Source organism: Eleutherodactylus coqui, chromosome 6 (genome assembly GCF_035609145.1).
Source record: "Eleutherodactylus coqui strain aEleCoq1 chromosome 6, aEleCoq1.hap1, whole genome shotgun sequence".
NCBI classification, from domain to species: Eukaryota; Metazoa; Chordata; class Amphibia; order Anura; family Eleutherodactylidae; genus Eleutherodactylus; species Eleutherodactylus coqui.
This window is the reverse complement of record NC_089842.1, coordinates 233146442-233164334: the sequence shown is the minus strand read 5'-3', so window position 1 is coordinate 233164334 and position 17893 is coordinate 233146442. Positions and strand designations below refer to the sequence as shown.

The following is a 17893-nucleotide window of genomic DNA, read 5'->3' as shown; positions in this document are numbered from 1 at the left end:
TCTCGTTCTCACTATTTGCTATTGATCAGTCTTCAAGTCTCTTCTCAACGTAGATGTGCCTTTCAGGACTCCGGGAAAGCTGAGTGCCAACCTTTGTGGGAGTTAAACTAGTAATGCTGACCATAATAGTTGTCAACCAGCTTTCCCACAAAGACATATATAGATAAGAACCAGAGATATGCAAGAAGTTTATGGAGGATGACGATGATGATGGAAGGTGCTATTCTTTTTTGGAAATTTCTTGATTTTCAAAGAATTTGGTTTTGAAATATCATAAAATATTGATGTTCTAGAAAGAAATGTGAAATGGAAAATGACTCATCGGCTTATAGGGATACGAACTGTCAGAAGAAAAACACGAGGTATTGTGCTAGGAAGGAAGTGACTTTCTAGGAATCTGTGAAGAATGTATTCATGATAGTGTATACATTATGACAGAAGTCTTTATAAACTGACACTGTCATGGGATGGAGCCCGACTTCCTCTGAAGGGTTAATCACAGCCTTATAATGGGACCCTCCCCTCCCCGGCCAGATGCAATGTATGAATAGCTTTGGGTCTACTCCTCCTGAGCCATTCTCTCACTCGCTGAGTATCCGGCATCACACTCCCACAGGCTGGTACAGAAGTATCCTTCACGAGGACTTGCAGCATATCAATGAGCAGAATGGAGACCTATCCGGCATCCATATCCCTTGGCGAAGAGTCTGCAGAAATGTGGAGCCTCAACAAACGTCTTGAGGCTTACCTCTCCCGGGTCAAAGTCCTAGAAGAAGAAAATGAGCTCCTCAGAGCAGAAATCCATCAACTCAAAGGCACCAGGTCCAAAAAGTCTTTGGTAAGGAATTACCATGATGAAATTATGAAACTGAGGGACGCCTTAGATGATGGACTTCAGGAGATGGTCCAGGTGGAAACAGATAGAGACTCCATCTTTCAGGAGATAGAATATGTGAAAGAACTCTGCCTCCAAGAGAAACAAGCCCAAGAAGATGTGAAGAAAGAATTGTCAGACAGCAAAAGATTACTGGAAGAAGAAAATAGAGCCCAGATATGGTTGAAGGAAAGACTTATTCAACTGGAGCAAGAGGTGGAGGATATCCTCAAGACTCATGAAGAAGACAAGGCTCTGATGGAAGAGGAGATCTCCAGTTACTCCCAAAGACTAGAAAATGTCAAAATTGCTCCCACAAACTTTAAACCAGTCAACGTGGAAGACTATGCAAATAAGCTGTCCCAGATATGGCAGGGAGCTGTAGAGGAGTACAAGAACGAAGTGTCAGTTCTGGAGACAAACCTGTCCCAAGCCAAAGATAACTTGAAGAAGGTCCTGGATGAGAACAAACAAAGCCAACTGCTACTGCAGAATCTAGACAGAGAGTTGCAGAGTCTTAAGGGCAGGAAGGAGATGCTGGAGGAACTTCTGGCCAAGCAGTGGGTGGAACAACAAGATGAAGAAAATAGACTACAGGTGTGTACCCAATTCCTAACCATGTACACATATTTTTACTGATATGTACATACATGTAATTAAAGGGCCACTAATCCTAAATTGGATAACATATAGACAAACTACAAATATGTCTGAAATGTTTTTGGATGGCTCTACGGTGGGTGCACCTACGCTGAAGGCCCCGAACGGAGCCTCCGATGCAGATGTGAACAGAGCCTTAGAATAATACCACCATATAGTGCACAAATAACATCACCACACAGATCCTAAATCAAAGCCCCATTATAAGTGTCTCCAGGACCCAATCAGGTCCGGACATTGATGGGTTGATTGTCAGCGTCTGCCATTTGTCGGGTCGGCACGTCTTGAGTGATATCTTTGTCTTGGGGCCTCAAGGGTGATCTATATATAGATCTATGTATCCGAAGCATGTAAAATATGTCAGTTCCACTTCCCGTGGTAAAAAAATATTTTAATACTTACGGAATAGAAAATGAACAGTTCTCTCGCACATTGAACTCATGAGGGGAAATATATTTCACACACAGTAGGGGGTATGCTCGGCCCTCTCCCCGTCAGCTTAGAGAACGTTCTAAACATCTGGAACCAAATTAATACCATAAAACAAAGAACAGCCAATCATGTTAACTATTGTAGGTCCACTTTGTATTCAGCGTTGAATGCCCTGGACCGCAACCTGTGACCTCCACCAAATGACCATATCCATAGCAATAAATGAAGTGGACAGCTTGGAGCGGGAGACCACCACAATGCCCTATAGTAGGCGGTGGGGCCTCTGGACGACCAAAACTATGGGCATTGCCCAGTCACCCAACCACTCATTCTGGCTCCACATGTAATTGACACAAAATAGGCAAAGTAGGGTTAGAAAAACATGGCTGCTTTCTTCCAAAAACAGCACCGCGCCTGTCCTTGGGTTGTGTCTGGAACAGCCATTTTTTTCTAATCCTGGACCGATCCTCTAAGGGTGAAATATGGAACACTTTGCTGGAATATTTAGCTCAATGGTGTCTCCTCTGTGTCTTATTCCTAACCGTAATGATGTGTTCTAAGTATATGGGGTCATGCCTACATCCATGTGGTTTCTGGTTCATACCTTATTTGGCTTACTCTTTATATCTGTAATCGACTTTTACCATTTTTACAATAGACACAAAAACCTACATTTCATCCAAAAATATAAAAAAAATTAGCAAGAACACTCTACCTAAAAAGTGAATGTGAGTCAATATGGAGAACAAAGTGCTCAAAGGCGTGTCCTCCATCACAAAGATTGTCCTAATGAGCTCAGTGTAGGGGACATGCTGGTCAGTCGGAAGTGATTTGGGATTGTCAGTCAATTTGAAATATATTTTACGGATTCAGCAAAGCAAATCCAGGATTTTGACGTCTTTGGTTACACATATTCACAGTCCACTGTTCAAACACGGTTCTGTAATCCTTCCCAGCTGTGAGATCTGAGACTGCTAAGTCAGGGCACACATGGCGGCCATGAGCCCCGTTATATATCCTGGAACCCTTGAGCAGGATTTCTAGGAAATATGATGTACAACAAATGGAAGTTCTGACTCGACATGATGGATCGAAGGTCTGTGGACTGAGTCAGAAGAATATTAGTGCATAAAAGTTCTCTAATACCACACCACTAGAGGGCACTGTTTACACCAAATTACTTCCAAAGTACTAGTTGGGCTGGGAAAAATCTTGCCACATATGTCCCTTGGCTCAGTAAATCCTCCAAGCCAAAGGGGTCACATGGTACAGTATTTAGTAGTCATGACTCCTCACTTCTAAGTAACAGGAGGAGCCATATTCTTCAGAGGTCAAGGGGGCGGGGCTGACTTATTTTGGACTCGTTTGCTCTTTAGGTGGCCATTATGGGTATTGTTGTGCACAGAATTTCAGCTTTAAAATGAGACAGAAAATTCAGATGGAGGATCTATAAGGTGCATCACAGTTCCAAATTAGGACTAAACCCTTGTATGTTCTAAGAACTTAAAGGGCGTTTCCCAAAAATCAAAACTCCCTCTTAATGACAAAAAGCAACACACTGTGTATACTTCTGTTGGTCTCGTCTTTCCCAGACCCCTGACCCCTAAATATGTTGTCTGATGGCGGCGGTAAAACTGGGTGACAACCCCTGGGGAAGCTGAACTTGCGGCCATATTGGTTGTCACCCAGTGTTCCTAGAAGCATGTAGAACTGAATACATTTTTGACAATATGACAGAATAGGACGATATAAGGACTGAGGGTCATCTGATTCTACGGTACGATGGTGTACATGTTCCCAGTGTACACTACCTTTAAATATGTAATACTGCTACTGTCTTGCTCCATGCAGCTCTGCGATGACTTCCATATGTTACAGTAAGAGCAGATGTGTCTGGGAAAGGAAGCCGGAATTGTCCAGGGAGCTGAGTCATTAATGAGACAACTACATGAATGGACCCGGCCCCTTCACTGTCTCCGTAAGGGACATGTGTATGAGGAATCCATTCACTCAAAGGAAGGTCTGCTACTGAGCTGGCCTATGGAAATGTATGATAGATAGATAGATAGATAGATAGATAGATAGATAGATAGATAGATAGATAGATAGATAGATATGTGCTAGATAGATGATAGTTATGAGATAGATAGATGATAGTTATGAGATAGATAGATAGACATGACATAGATACGCGATAGATATGTAGATAGATATGAGATAGATAGATAAATATGAGATAGATAAATATAAGATAGATAGATATGAGATAGATAGATAGATATAGATATGAGATATAGATAGATGATAGATAGATATGAGATAAATGATAGCTAGATAATGAGCTAGATAGATATGAGATAGATTGATAAAGATAGATAGATTGATAAGAGATAGATAGATATTAGATAGATATTAGATAGATGATAGCTAGATAATGAGATAGACATGTAGATGGATATGAGATAGATATGAGATATATAGATAGATATAAGATAGATAGGTAGATATGAGATAGATCGATATATAGATATTAGATATTTAATAATATATTAGATATTAGATAGATAGATATGAGATAGATAGATAGGAGATAATTAGATAGATGATAGATAGAAATGAGATAGATATGTATGAGCTAGATAGATAGATCATAGACATGAGATAGATAGATATGAGATAGATAGATAGATAGATAGATAGATAGATAGATATGAGATAGATAGATATGAGATAGATAGATAGATAGATATGAGATAGATAGATAGATAGATATGAGATAGATAGGAGATAGATAGATTGATAGATAGAAGATAGATAGACATGAGATAGATAGATATGTAGATGGATATGAGATAGATGATAGATAGATATGCGATATATAGATAGATATAACATAGATAGGTAGATATGAGATAGATAGATGATAGATATAAGATAGATATGAGATATATAGATAGATATTAGATAGATAGAGAGTTATAAGATAGATAGATATAAGATAAATAGACAGATGATAGATATGAGATAGATATAAGATAGATATGAGATAGATAGATAGGAGATAGATAGATAGATAGATAGATAGATAGATAGATAGATAGATAGATATGAGATAGATAGATAGATAGATAGATATGAGATAGATAGATAGATAGATAGATAGATAGATAGATAGATATGAGATAGATAGATAGATAGATAGATAGATAGATAGATGAGATCAGATGGCAGTATAGATACCATTAGTCAGGTCTATTTATTACCAGTCTGCTGTTATGTACTAATGTCCTCCGGTAGTAGAAGGAAGCAGATGTCTCATTGTGCCGTGTTATGGATCGGCCTGTCATATGGCTCGCTCTTTTAGGGCTTTTAAGTTAATCTAGGCCACTTAACCTTATTACACGGGCATGTTGGGAGATGTTCCTGATCCCGTAGGGTAGGTATTGCATGCTCCTCATAAAGGGCCCTGTGGTCTGATGGATCTTAAAGGGCCTCTGTTACCAGATACAGATAAGGAAGAGAAATGAGCGTTCCACCTGGAAAAAAGGAAACACCAAGCCCAACTTTCCTAAACTGCAGCTTGACCAAGAAGGCTCAAATGCTCTCAGCTGGGTGATTGGAGGGTCTCTTAAAGGGCGTTTCCACTATAAATATAAAATGTTGATTAGACATGAACATCTGATCTTTGCAGGTTTGACCTGCCTAAGAGGGTGTGAACAGTCACTTTTTATTCACTATAATGAAAAGTGGCTGGGTCACTTCCAATAGGTCACTTGTCACTATGGTGGTGCCACCCTCTGGCATAGTCACAAACCGGGTGCATAAAAGAATATTACTATGAACATGTACACTGGTTCTGACCTTGTTTTTTTAGCCTAGTAATGACTGTCACAGAAAGGTTACCATAGTGGTCGCAGATGTTCTGCTTGGGAAATATGTGTGACCACCACTGTTGGCTGCCATATTGGTTGTCACCAAGAATTTCCTAGAAATAGATATAGTTAAGAATCTAGTAGCTCCCCTACCCATCCTTTATTACATAGATTTTAGAACCATGCCCTATTGGACAGCATGGATGTCTATTGATTGTAACAGGCACCTTCCAAGGTTTGCTATGTCATTGTATACTACCACAAACAGCTCACTGGTTTCTAAAGGAGTGATACCCATCATCCCACCCCCAATATGGACTTATGAAGGGTTTACTAGCACTACGGGACAGATGTGTCCAAAATGAACAATTCCTTTAAGAACAGGTACATTTGAGATGTGGCCTTTCAGTAAACACTTTACTTGATGTCATAGCTAAACCAAACCATAAGCTAGAAATGTGTCCTTCAAGAAAGGGAAGTTGTGATAACCCTAGTTGACGGATAGAGGCAACAGCAGTGGGGCAGTCATTTTGTCTAGGGATGAAATGGTCTAGACCAAAATGCTGGGAGTAAGATGTGACCCTTTGATGGATGCTCATACACAAGTCTTATCATTAGAGTTTTTCAAGTTTTATTGATAAGGCCAGCTAAAAAACGTGTTTCGATGCTTCTTCTTCAGTATTGCTGGTGACACACGCCATCAGTAGCCGGCTGGATGCCGGTGGACTCCCAGCCTTTTGGTCTAAACCATTTGGTGCATTCATAGGTCTACCTACGGGTTGACCGTTTCTTGGCTTGGCTGCACTCGGCACTCCATACACTTACCTCTCTCGTCATTTCAACACTAAGATACCCAAATAGGACAAACAACAACTCATCTTCCCTGCACCGGCCTCCGCTTAGGTAGCTCCACGCCTTTTTCTGCACCATATTTTGTTTAGAGAATCCAGATCTAATTTATATTCTTCTATTTCTCAGCTTGAAATCGAAAGTTTGGAAAAGGAGAAGCAAGACCTGAGAGTCCAGATCGCCCAAGTGCTGGAAGACAGGCAGCAGCTCATGAACCTTAAAATGTCTCTCTGCTTGGAGGTGGCAACTTACAGGTAATGAACTCTTTTAGCACCCTCCTGTACAACAGACCCATCACTAAATCCCTATGGTGTGCACACCTAGCAGTTTTACTGAGGCCGTCTCACTTACAGCTCGTTTCCAACAAACTCCTCAATGTGCTCCTTAGTCTTGATTCGTCACTCTCAATCCCACACTCTCTCTGGACTCCATATGACTCCTCTACCGGGATCTCAGCATTTACTTAGCCAGTACATCCGCAGCTCCTTGGAGAGTTCCTCTCACAGCCATGCTGCTCCTTGCAGACTCTAACACTCTGGATCTCCAGTGCTTTGGCAGCACCGCTGACCACTGCTCCCACACTTTGTACTCCGTGTCCCTGTCCAGTTGCATCCCTCAATTTTGTCAATTATAACATGGATGGTAACTATTGAAACTGATGGGTGTCTACAACATTGGTCTCAGTTGGCACACTTGGTTCTCGGTAAGGCTGATTTCGCAATTGAGCACCGCGATTTTCGAGTACTTCACTACTCGGGTGAAAAGTACTCGAGGGCGCTGTGGGGCGGGGCATGGCATGGTGGAGCGGGGGGTAGCAGCGCGGAACAGGTGGGAGCCCTCTCTCTCACCCTCTCCCCCCAACTCCCCTCTGCAACCCCCCGCTCACCCACAGCGCCCCCGAGTACTTTTCACCCGAGTAGTGAAGTACTCGAAAATTGCGGTGCTCGATTGCGAAATCGGCCTTACCGAGTACGTTCGCTCATCTCTAGTTATGACTCACAATCTCCGATGTGAAAATACTAAGATAGGCAGCAGCATTTAGATTGTCAGAGCGATGTTGCTTGTGTTAGATGACTTTCGACTGAACGAATGTTAAGTGTGTCTGGTAATACAGAGTGACTGTTTATAGGATCTGTCTTCTCTTATACAAGACTCTCGTGAGTCACGGATACGTCATTTAGAGAATTTAGTCAAATAACAAGAAGAGCGTTTTAACTCCCTACTAGAGATGAGCGAACGCGTTCGTCCGAGCTTGATATTCGTGCGAATATTAGGGTGTTCGGGATGTTCGTTATTCGTGACGAACACCATGCGGTGTTCTGGTTACTTTCACTTCCTTCCCTGAGACGTTAGCGCGCTTTTCTGGCCAATTGAAAGACAGGGAAGGCATTACAACTTCCCCCTGCAACGTTTAAGCCCTATACCACCCCCCTGCTGTGAGTGGCTGGCGAGATCAGGTGTTCGCCTAATATAAAAGTCGGCCCCTCCCGCGGTTCGCCTCAGATGCCGTGTGAGTTAGATGAGGGACAGTGCTGTTTATACCGGAGCTGCTGTAGGGAAAGAATTGGTAGTTAGTGTAGGCTTCAAGACCCCCCAAAGGTCCTTATTAGGGCCACTGATAGCTGTGTGTTGGCTGCTGTTAGCAGTGGGATTTTTTTTTTCTTCTCAAAATCGCCTCTGCAGACCGTTGCACCTGGCATTAGGGACAGAAGTGCTGCATAGGCAGGGAGAGTGTTAGGAGTGAGTGTAGCCTTCAAGAACCTCAACGGTCCTTTCTAGGGCCATATTTATCCGTGTGCAGTACTGTCCAGGCTGCTGTTGGCTGTGCTGCATTTTTTTTGGGCTTCTCAAAATCGCCTCTGCAGAGCATTCCACCCTCCATTGATACTGCAGGGAAAGAATTGTATAGGCAGGGCCACAACACAGTTATTATTCATAGAATATACGCAGTGCTGCCTGCTGGTGGGAAAAAACTGAAAACAAATCTATTTGTCCAGCCTCTGTCCGTCCTTACGGGCGGTGGACACGTGTGAGCTGCGTGAAAAACATTGCTAAATCATACGCAGCCAGCTACGCTTTACTGCTGGCTTCGCCATTTGCTTTCCTTAATTGGGAAAAAAAATACCTGCTCTCCAAGAGTTATAATAACTCTGCTACCCTCACGTTCTGTGACACATAAGCAGGGACACAGCACAGTTATTAAACTTCTCAGGTTCATTGAATATACGCAGTGCTGCCTGTTGGTGGGAAAAAACTGAAAACAAATCTATTTGTCCAGCCTCTGTCCGTCCTTACGCCTGTGGAGACGTGTGAGCTGCGTGAAAAACATTGCTAAATCATACGCAGCCAGCTACGCTTTACTCCTGGCTTCGCCATTTGCTTTCCTTAATTGGGAAAAAAAATACCTGCTCTCCAAGAGTTATAATAACTCTGCTACCCTCACGTTCTGTGACACATAAGCAGGGACACAGCACAGTTATTAAACTTCTCAGGTTCATTGAATATACGCAGTGCTGCCTTTTGGTGGGAAAAAACTGAAAACAAATCTATTTGTCCAGCCTCTGTCCGTCCTTACGGGCGGTGGAGACGTGTGAGCTGCGTGAAGAACAGTGCTAAATCATACGCACCCAGCTACGCTTTACTGCTGGCTTCGCCATTTGCTTTCCTTAATTGGGAAAAAAAATACCTACTCTGCCAGAGTTATAATAACTCTGCTACCCTCACGTTCTGTGACACATAAGCAGGGACACAGCACAGTTATTAAACTTAGATAATTCATTCACTAGAGACAGTGGGGCCTTTCGTTTTCCAAAAAGGGCAAAAATTATATTTGGCCTGCAGTCTTGCGCCAATTTATTTCCTGCCTGTGAAATCAAATCACTGGTAATACAGCATGCTGAGGGGTAGGGGTAGGCCTAGAGGACGTGGACGCGGCCGAGGACGCGGAGGGCCAAGTCAGGGTGTGGGCACAGGCCAAGCTCCTGATCCAGGTGTGTCGCAGCCGACTGCTGCGCGATTAGGAGAGAGGCACGTTTCTGGCGTCCCCACATTCATCGCCCAATTAATGGGTCCACGCGGGAGACGGTTATTAGAAAATGAGCAGTGTGAGCAGGTCCTGTCCTGGATGGCAGAAAGTGCTTCGAGCAACCTATCGTCTACCCGCAGTTCTGCGCCGTCCACTGCTGCCAATCCGAATCCTCTGTCTGCTGCTCCTCCTTCCTCCCAGCCTCCTCACTCCACTACAATAACACCTGCTCAGGAGCGGGAGCACTCCCAGGAACTGTTCTCGGGCCCCTGCTTAGATTGGGCAGCAGCGGTTCCTCTCCCACCAGAGGAGTTTATCGTCACTGATGCCCAACCATTCGAAAGTTCCCGGGGTCCGGGGGAAGAGGCTGGGGACTTCCGCCAACTGTCTCAACAACTTTCTGTGGGTGAGGAGGACGATGACGATCAGACACAGTTGTCTTGCAGTGAGGTAGTAGTAAGGGCAGTAAGTCCCAGGGAGCAGCGCACAGAGGATTCGGAGGAAGAGCAGCAGGACGATGAGGTGACTGACCCCACCTGGTGTGCAACGCTTACTCAGGAGGACAGGTCTTCAGAGGGGGAGTCAAGGGCATCAGCAGGGCAGGTTGCAAGAGGCAGTGCAGTGGCCAGGGGTAGAGGCAGGGCCAGACCGAATAATCCACCAAGTGTTTCCCAAAGCGCCCCCTCGCGCCATGCCACCCTGCGGAGGCCGAGGTGCTCTAAGGTCTGGCAGTTTTTCACAGAGACGCCTGACGACCGACGAACAGTGGTGTGCAACCTTTGTCGCGCAAAGCTCAGCCGGGGAGCCAACACCAACAGCCTCACCACCACCACCATGCGCAGACATATGATGGCCAAGCACCCCGCAAGGTGGGACAAAGGCCGTTCACCGCCTCCGGTTTGCACCCCTGCCTCTCCCCCTGTGCCCCAACCTGCCACTGAGATGCAACCCCCCTCTCAGGACACAGGCACTACCGCCTCATGGCCTGCACCCACACCCTCATCTCCGCTGTCCTCGGCCCCATCCAGCAGTGTAGTTCAGCGCACCGTTCAGCCGTCGCTTGCGCAAGTGTTCGAGCGCAAGCGCAAGTACGCCGCCACGCACCCGCACGCTCAAACGTTAACCGTCCGCATCGCAAAATTCATCAGCCTTGAGATGCTGCCGTATAGGGTTGTGGAAACGGAGTCCTTCAAAAGTATCATGGAGGCGGCGGCCCCGCGCTACTCAGTTCCCAGTCGCCACTACTTTTCCCGATGTGCCGTCCCAGCCCTGCACGACCACGTCTCCCGCAACATTGTGCGCGCCCTCACCAACGCGGTTACTGCCACGGTCCACTTAACTACGGACACGTGGACAAGCACAGGCGGGCAGGGCCACTACATCTCCCTGACGGCACATTGGGTGAATTTAGTGGAGGCTGGGACAGAGTCAGAGCCTGGGACCGCTCACGTCCTACCCACCCCCAGAATTGCGGGCCCCAGCTCGGTGCTGGTATCTGCGGAGGTGTATGCTTCCTCCACTAAAGCACCCTCCTCCTCCTCCTCCTCCTCCTCTGTCTCACAATCAAGATGTGTTAGCAGCAGCATGTCGCCAGCAGTCGGTGTCGCGCGGTGTGGCAGCACAGCGGTGGGCAAGCGTCAGCAGGCCGTGCTGAAACTACTCAGCTTAGGCGATAAGAGGCACACGGCCCACGAACTGCTGCAGGGTCTGACAGAGCAGACCGACCGCTGGCTTTCGCCGCTGAGCCTCCAACCGGGCATGGTCGTGTGTGACAACGGCCGTAACCTGGTGGCGGCTCTGCAGCTCGGCAGCCTCACGCACGTGCCATGCCTGGCCCACGTCTTTAATTTGGTGGTTCAGCGGTTTCTGAAAAGCTACCCACGCTTGTCAGACCTGCTCGTAAAGGCGCGCCGGCTCTGCGCACATTTCCGCAAGTCCCACACGGACGCTGCCACCCTGCGCACCCTGCAACATCACTTTAAGCTGCCAGTGCACCGACTGCTGTGCGACGTGCCCACACGGTGGAACTCTACGCTCCACATGTTGGCCAGGCTCTATGAACAGCGTAGAGCTATAGTCGAATACCAACTCCAACATGGGCGGCGCAGTGGGAGTCAGCCTCCTCAATTCCTTTCAGAAGAGTGGGCCTGGTTGGCAGACATCTGCCATGTCCTTGGTAATTTTGAGGAGTCTACCCAGGTGGTGAGCGGCGATGCTACAATCATTAGCGTCACCATTCCTCTGCTATGCATCTTGAGAAATTCCCTGCAAACCATAAAGGCAGCTGCTTTGCGCTCGGAAACGGGGGCGGGGGAAGACAGTATGCCGCTGGATAGTCAGGGCACCCTCCTGTCTATTTCTCAGCGCGTACAGGAGGAGGAGGAGGAGCATGAGGAGGATGAGGAGGAGGGGGAAGAGACAGCTTGGCCCGCTGCTGACGGTACACCGGCTGATTGCCTGTCATCCTTTCAGCGTGTATGGCCTGAGGAGGAGGAGGAGGAGGAGGAGGATCCTGATAGTGATCTTCCTAGTGAAGACAGCCATGTGTTGCGTACAGGTACCCTGGCACACATGGCTGACTTCATGTTAGGATGCCTTTCTCGTGACCCTCGCGTTGCACGCATTCTGGCCACGACGGATTACTGGGTGTACACACTGCTCGATCCACGGTATAAGGAGAACCTGCCCACTCTGATTCCCGAAGAGGAAAGGGGTTCGAGAGTGTTGCTATACCACAGGACCCTTGCGGACAAGCTGATGGTAAAATTCCCAGCCGACAGCGCTAGTGGCAGAAGGCGCAGTACCGAGGGCAAGGTAGCAGGGGATGTGCGTAGATCGAGCAGCATGTACATCCCAGGCAGTGCAACAGTCTTTAAGGGCCTGGCCAGCTTTATGGCTCCCCACCAAGACTGTGTCACCGCTCCCCAGTCACGGCTGAGTCGGCGGGAGCACTGTAAAAGGATGGTGAGGGAGTACGTAGCGGATCGCACGACCATCCTTGGTGACGCCTCTGCCCCCTACAACTACTGGGTGTCGAAGCTGGACATGTGGCCTGAACTAGCGCTGTATGCCCTGGAGGTGCTTGCTTGTCCTGCGGCTAGCGTCTTGTCGGAGAGGGTGTTTAGTGCGGCTGGGGGAATCATCACAGATAAGCGTAGCCGCTTGTCAACCGACAGTGCCGACAGGCTAACACTCATCAAGATGAACAAAGGCTGGATTTCCCCAGACTTCTGTTCTCCACCAGCGGACAGCAGCGATACCTAAGCAATACGTAGGCTGCACCCGCGGATGGAAGCTACGTTCTCTCTCACCATCCAAAACGGGGACATTTCTGCTTCATCAATCTGTGTCTAATATTCCTCCTCCTCCTCCTCCTGCTCCTCCTCCTGAAACCTCACGTAATCACGCTGAACGGGCAATTTTTCTTAGGGCCACAAGGCTCACTCAAATAATTTTTCAGAACAATTTTTATAAGTTTCAATGCGCTTAAAAGCATTGGAACTTTCACTTGAACCAATTTTTCGTTACACTGGGCTGCCTCCAGGCCTAGTTACCACTTAAGCCACATTAACCAAAGCGATTAATGGGTTTCACCTGCCCTCTTGGCTGGCCATGGCCAATTTTTGGGATGTACATTAGTACTGTTGATACAGCAATTTTTGGGGGCCCTCGCCTACAGTGTAATCAAATTAATTTTTAGCCCACCTGCATTACAGCTGACGTTACCTCAGCTGTGTTGGGCAATGCAATGGGATATTTTTATGTACCGCCGGTGGGTTCCAGGGAGCCACCCATGCTGTAGGTGCACACTGAGTTTTTAATACATCTGTACACTTCTAAAGAACCCGTCTGACTGGGCCATGCAGTGTGGGCCGAAGCCCACCTGTATTACGCACGACATTACTACCTCAGCTGTGTTGGGCAATGCAATGGGATATTTCTATGTACCGCCGGTGGCTTCCTGGCACCCACCTAGGCAGTGGGTCCACAGGGAGTTTAACCTACATGTGTCCACTTGTAAAGAACCCCAGTCTGACTGGGGCATGCAGTGTGGGCCGAAACCCACCTGCATTAACCCTTTCCAGTCCACTGTGTGACCTGTGAAGACATTAGGGTTTAAGGCTGTACAGCTCCGTTGTTGGTAGACGTCCGTCGGGGTTCTCTTACTGTATATTGCCAGCCTCTCTGCTGTCGGAGCCTATCCTACGTGTCACCTCATGCAGTACTGGCTTTAGCCAGCATATAACGCCGTTGTATAACGGCAGAAAAAGAGTAAGCCCCCTAGGAAAACCATATACAAATTGGATTGGAAAGGGTTAAGCACAACATTACTACCTCAGCTGTGTTGGGCAATGCAATGGGATATTTCTGTGTACCGCCGGTGGGTTCCAGGGAGCCACCCATGCTGTGGGTCGACAGGGACTTCACAATAGGGAGTTGTACCTGCCTGTGTCTATGAATTAAAAAGCCCGGTCTGACTGGGGCATGCAGACACCTTGACAGAATGAATAGTGTGTGGCACATAGGTTCCCCATTGCTATGCCCACGTGTGCAGCTCCTGATGGCGGTGGCACAGGATTCTATTTCTCATTGCTTCTGTACAGCATTGTGGGCTATCGCTCCGCCACTTTTAAAGAGGGTCGCTGCCTAGCCGTGCCAACCTCTGCAGTGTGTGCCTGCGGTCCCTCGTCATGGCAGACGCAATTCTAAATAGACATGAGCGTGGTGTGGCATGAGGGCAGCTGAAGGCTGCCCAGGGACACTTTGGTGTGCGCTGTGGGGGGGGAGGGGGGGCGGTTGGGCAGCATGTAACTCAGGAGAAGTGGCAGTGGAGTGTCATGCAGGCAGTGATTCTGCTTTGTTGGAGGTAGTGTGGTGCTTAGCAAAGGTATGCCATGCTAATGAGGGCTTTTCAGAAGTAAAAGTTGTTGGGAGGGGGGGGGGCCCACTCTTGCCGCTATTGTGGCTTAATAGTGGGACCTGTGAACTTAGGATGCAGCCCAACATGTAGCCCCTCGCCTGCCCTATCCGTCACTGTGTCATTCCCATCACTTTCCTGAATTGCCCAGATTTTCACACATGAAAACCTTAGCGAGCATCGGCGAAATACAAAAATGTTCTGGTCGCCCATTGACTTCAATGGGGTTCGTTGTTCGAAACGAACCCTCGAGCATCACGGGAAGTTCGTTACGAATAACGAACACCCGAACATTTTGGTGTTCGCTCATCTCTACTCCCTACTGATTAGGATGAGCTCTGTTGGTTCAACGGGAAAAGGACGTTACAGTTTCGGACAAATGGAGCTCAATCTACTTCAAACGGCTGTAGCTCCGGTTCTATCAAGGTTACAGACAAACTTTTGGAGAAAACCTGACTTTAAAATTATACTAAAAGCCTGTCTGATAGAACTGAAGCTCCAGCTGTTTGAAGTGGGAGCAGGAATACTTCAATCTATGTGCAGAGTGTATGTGGGGGTGGGGGTCAGAAAAGGGCAGGGAGCAGAGAAAGATCTGTGATTCTCCTGCCTATTCCCTTGTCCCAGGAAAGGGGTGACATGGACTAGTCTTCATGTTATCTGCACCCTATCAATCTGAAAACATATTTGTTCTCCAATAGTCACATATGAGAGTTCTTTTTTTTACCCAGAAAAGGAGTGAGAAGATAAGTACTTGCTCATCTAATCACTGCTGTTCCCTGTTCAACCCCACAGATGCCGTGGCCATTATGGACTGCAGCATCAAAGTGGTTTTACAGAAATACTTTTTTTTCCCCTATACAATGCTTTTAAATGTAGCAAAATAAATGACACATAATTGGTATCATCACATCCGTAACAATCCGTACTACAAAACATTAAACTATTTATCCAGCACTGTGAATTCTGTAAAATTGGACAAAAAAAGTGCAAAAATGCCAAAAGTAGCCATTTTCAGTTTTTCTCTATCCTCTCACTTCTCTAAAACAGGAATATAACATAATTAAAAATTCATATAACGTCCAAATGATACAAATAAATCTAGTTTCCCTCAGACAGAAAACCCTCATAAAGCATGACCCCCCGAATAAAGTTAACATAATATGTATACCACACAATGAACGCTGTAAGAATACATTATATCCCAAAATCACACATTTGAAATAGCCGTTTCCCATCGCCCCGCAGCAAAACACATAATACAAGGTATTGAATAGATTACACAGATATGCAAGGTTTTGCTGTTTTGAAATGAAGAGGTGTATGGATTTTTTCCGCAGATTCCGAAAATGACCTTTAAAATTCCGTCTCACATCAGGTTTTTTCACAAATCACGAAAATGTGAAAATTACAAAAAATTTAATTTTTTAATGCCATTCATATATGACAACTATATGACATTGTCCTTAGCGAATACCTGCCCGCTCGGAAGAAAAGATTCGGCTGCCGGCGCAGGGAGCGGTGAGTTGCGGGTGTGAGCAGGAGAGAGCGGGGGAGGGGAGAGAGAGATCTCCCCTCCGTCCCCCCCCCCCCACTCTCCCCTACTGCTCCCTGCCCCCTGCCGGCACCCGAATCTTTTCTTCCGAGCGGGCAGGTACTCGCTACGGACAATGCTCGCTCATCTCTAATGACAACATTTGTGTGAAAATGCAAACACACCCAACATTTACCACTTGGCTCCCCTTGAAATCACTTTAATATGCTGATGAAAGCGCTCGCCATTTTTTCCGTAAAATCACCAAGATTGTCAGGAAAGTAATTTAAAAACAACAGACAAAAGTTGCAAAATTGCAGATCAGAGTTATATATATCAGATATCGGTTCCTGAAAAAAATTGAACTCGTTCCCCAAAATACAAGATGTCATAAAGCTACACTGACCAAAAAATGAAAGTGATGACTGCTGGAACAGAAAAAAGGGGAAATGATTTCCTGGCTCTTAAGGCAAAAATGATTAATGTCACTAAAGGGTTAAAAATGGACTGAAATGGACTGCAAGAAATACATTTATATGAGACATGGATTCAAAAACACACATTTCCAGAAGGTTTTTTTCCAATTTTAATGTGACCGGTGGTAAAAAGGGCATTTCTATTTCTGATCCTGCTGATGGTCTATATAAGGGTAATGGTGTCTGTAATCTACATATTCTACGGCATTGGTCCACTTACATGCAAAGTATGGCAAGAGTTTAAAAGGGGCACTCACTTTTAGTGGATGGCTACGGCTATCTGTGGGGTATTGGCTTTTCATAGCCGAGGCGGTCGGAAACAGAGGGCTGGGTTGTCCCATTTCAGCCATGAAAAGCCAAGATGGGAATACCCCTTTAACTATGCTGCATGAGCAAAGCCTCATTGAAAAATATAGCAGCCTAGCCTTTCATTCCATTTTCCAACGAAGAAGTGGAGGAAAACAAAAGTAGGCCAACTTTTTTCCAAAAGATAGCACCAGGCCTACACAAATATGGGGTACAGTTGGATGCCGTATTCTTCAATGTCATTATGATGGAGAAGCAGCATAATTTCTTTCCTTATTCAATTTCCTACTGGCCCCTTTCTCATCCCAGTATGGTTAAAGTGACCCTCCAGTCAAGATTTTGTCCTGAGATCCGAAGGGAGTATAGTATTACCTGGTGCCCTTCTTTATGCCCATACAGATGCTGAACATCCTGCTCCTGGGGCCCCATGTTGGTGATGTAAGATGGCCACACCACTTATTAGACTACCCAATGCACACCTTAAAGGGGCATTCCCATCTCGGCTTTTCATAGCTGAGATGAGATACCACTGCCGTGGCTACCAGCCACCCAACTGGAGCCTATGGAAAGAGCCAAGTGCTTAGTGATATCTTCGTATATTACTCATGTGAGTACCCTTGACCAATCATAAAGCAGCATACCATGGCTGATTACCGATGCACATATTACATTGGGTAGTCTAAGTAGCGGCAGGCTAACTTGGATCACCAAGGTGGGGCCCCAGATATTGGTGGGTCAGTGGCTGTTTAGGAATAAAGAAGGTGACCAGGTAATATAGCTCCCCTCCAGTCCTGGTATTAGATTTCCAGAACCGGAAGGTCACTTAAGAAGAAAAGCTCCAGTGCAAGAGGCCATATTCTGTTGCAAACTCCAGTAGGCAAATGTGCTGGTGGCAGCTAAGCAATAGGTTCTCAATAGGTGCTACCAACACTCCCTCATCATAGATGGTG

General features: G+C 46.3%; 1 protein-coding gene across 1 annotated transcript in view; it reads left to right on the top strand.

Annotated features, from left to right (window-relative positions):
• The first annotated feature begins 588 nt into the window (after positions 1–588).
• The window catches only part of NES (nestin), a 32033-nt gene continuing 14728 nt past the window's right edge, over positions 589–17893 (top strand). Inside the window, exons 1-2 of the mRNA XM_066609087.1 lie at positions 589–1471; positions 6817–6941. Of these exons, the coding sequence (XP_066465184.1) occupies positions 659–1471; positions 6817–6941 (938 nt within the window). The 5' untranslated portion in view covers positions 589–658. The remainder of the gene's footprint in view (positions 1472–6816; positions 6942–17893) is intronic.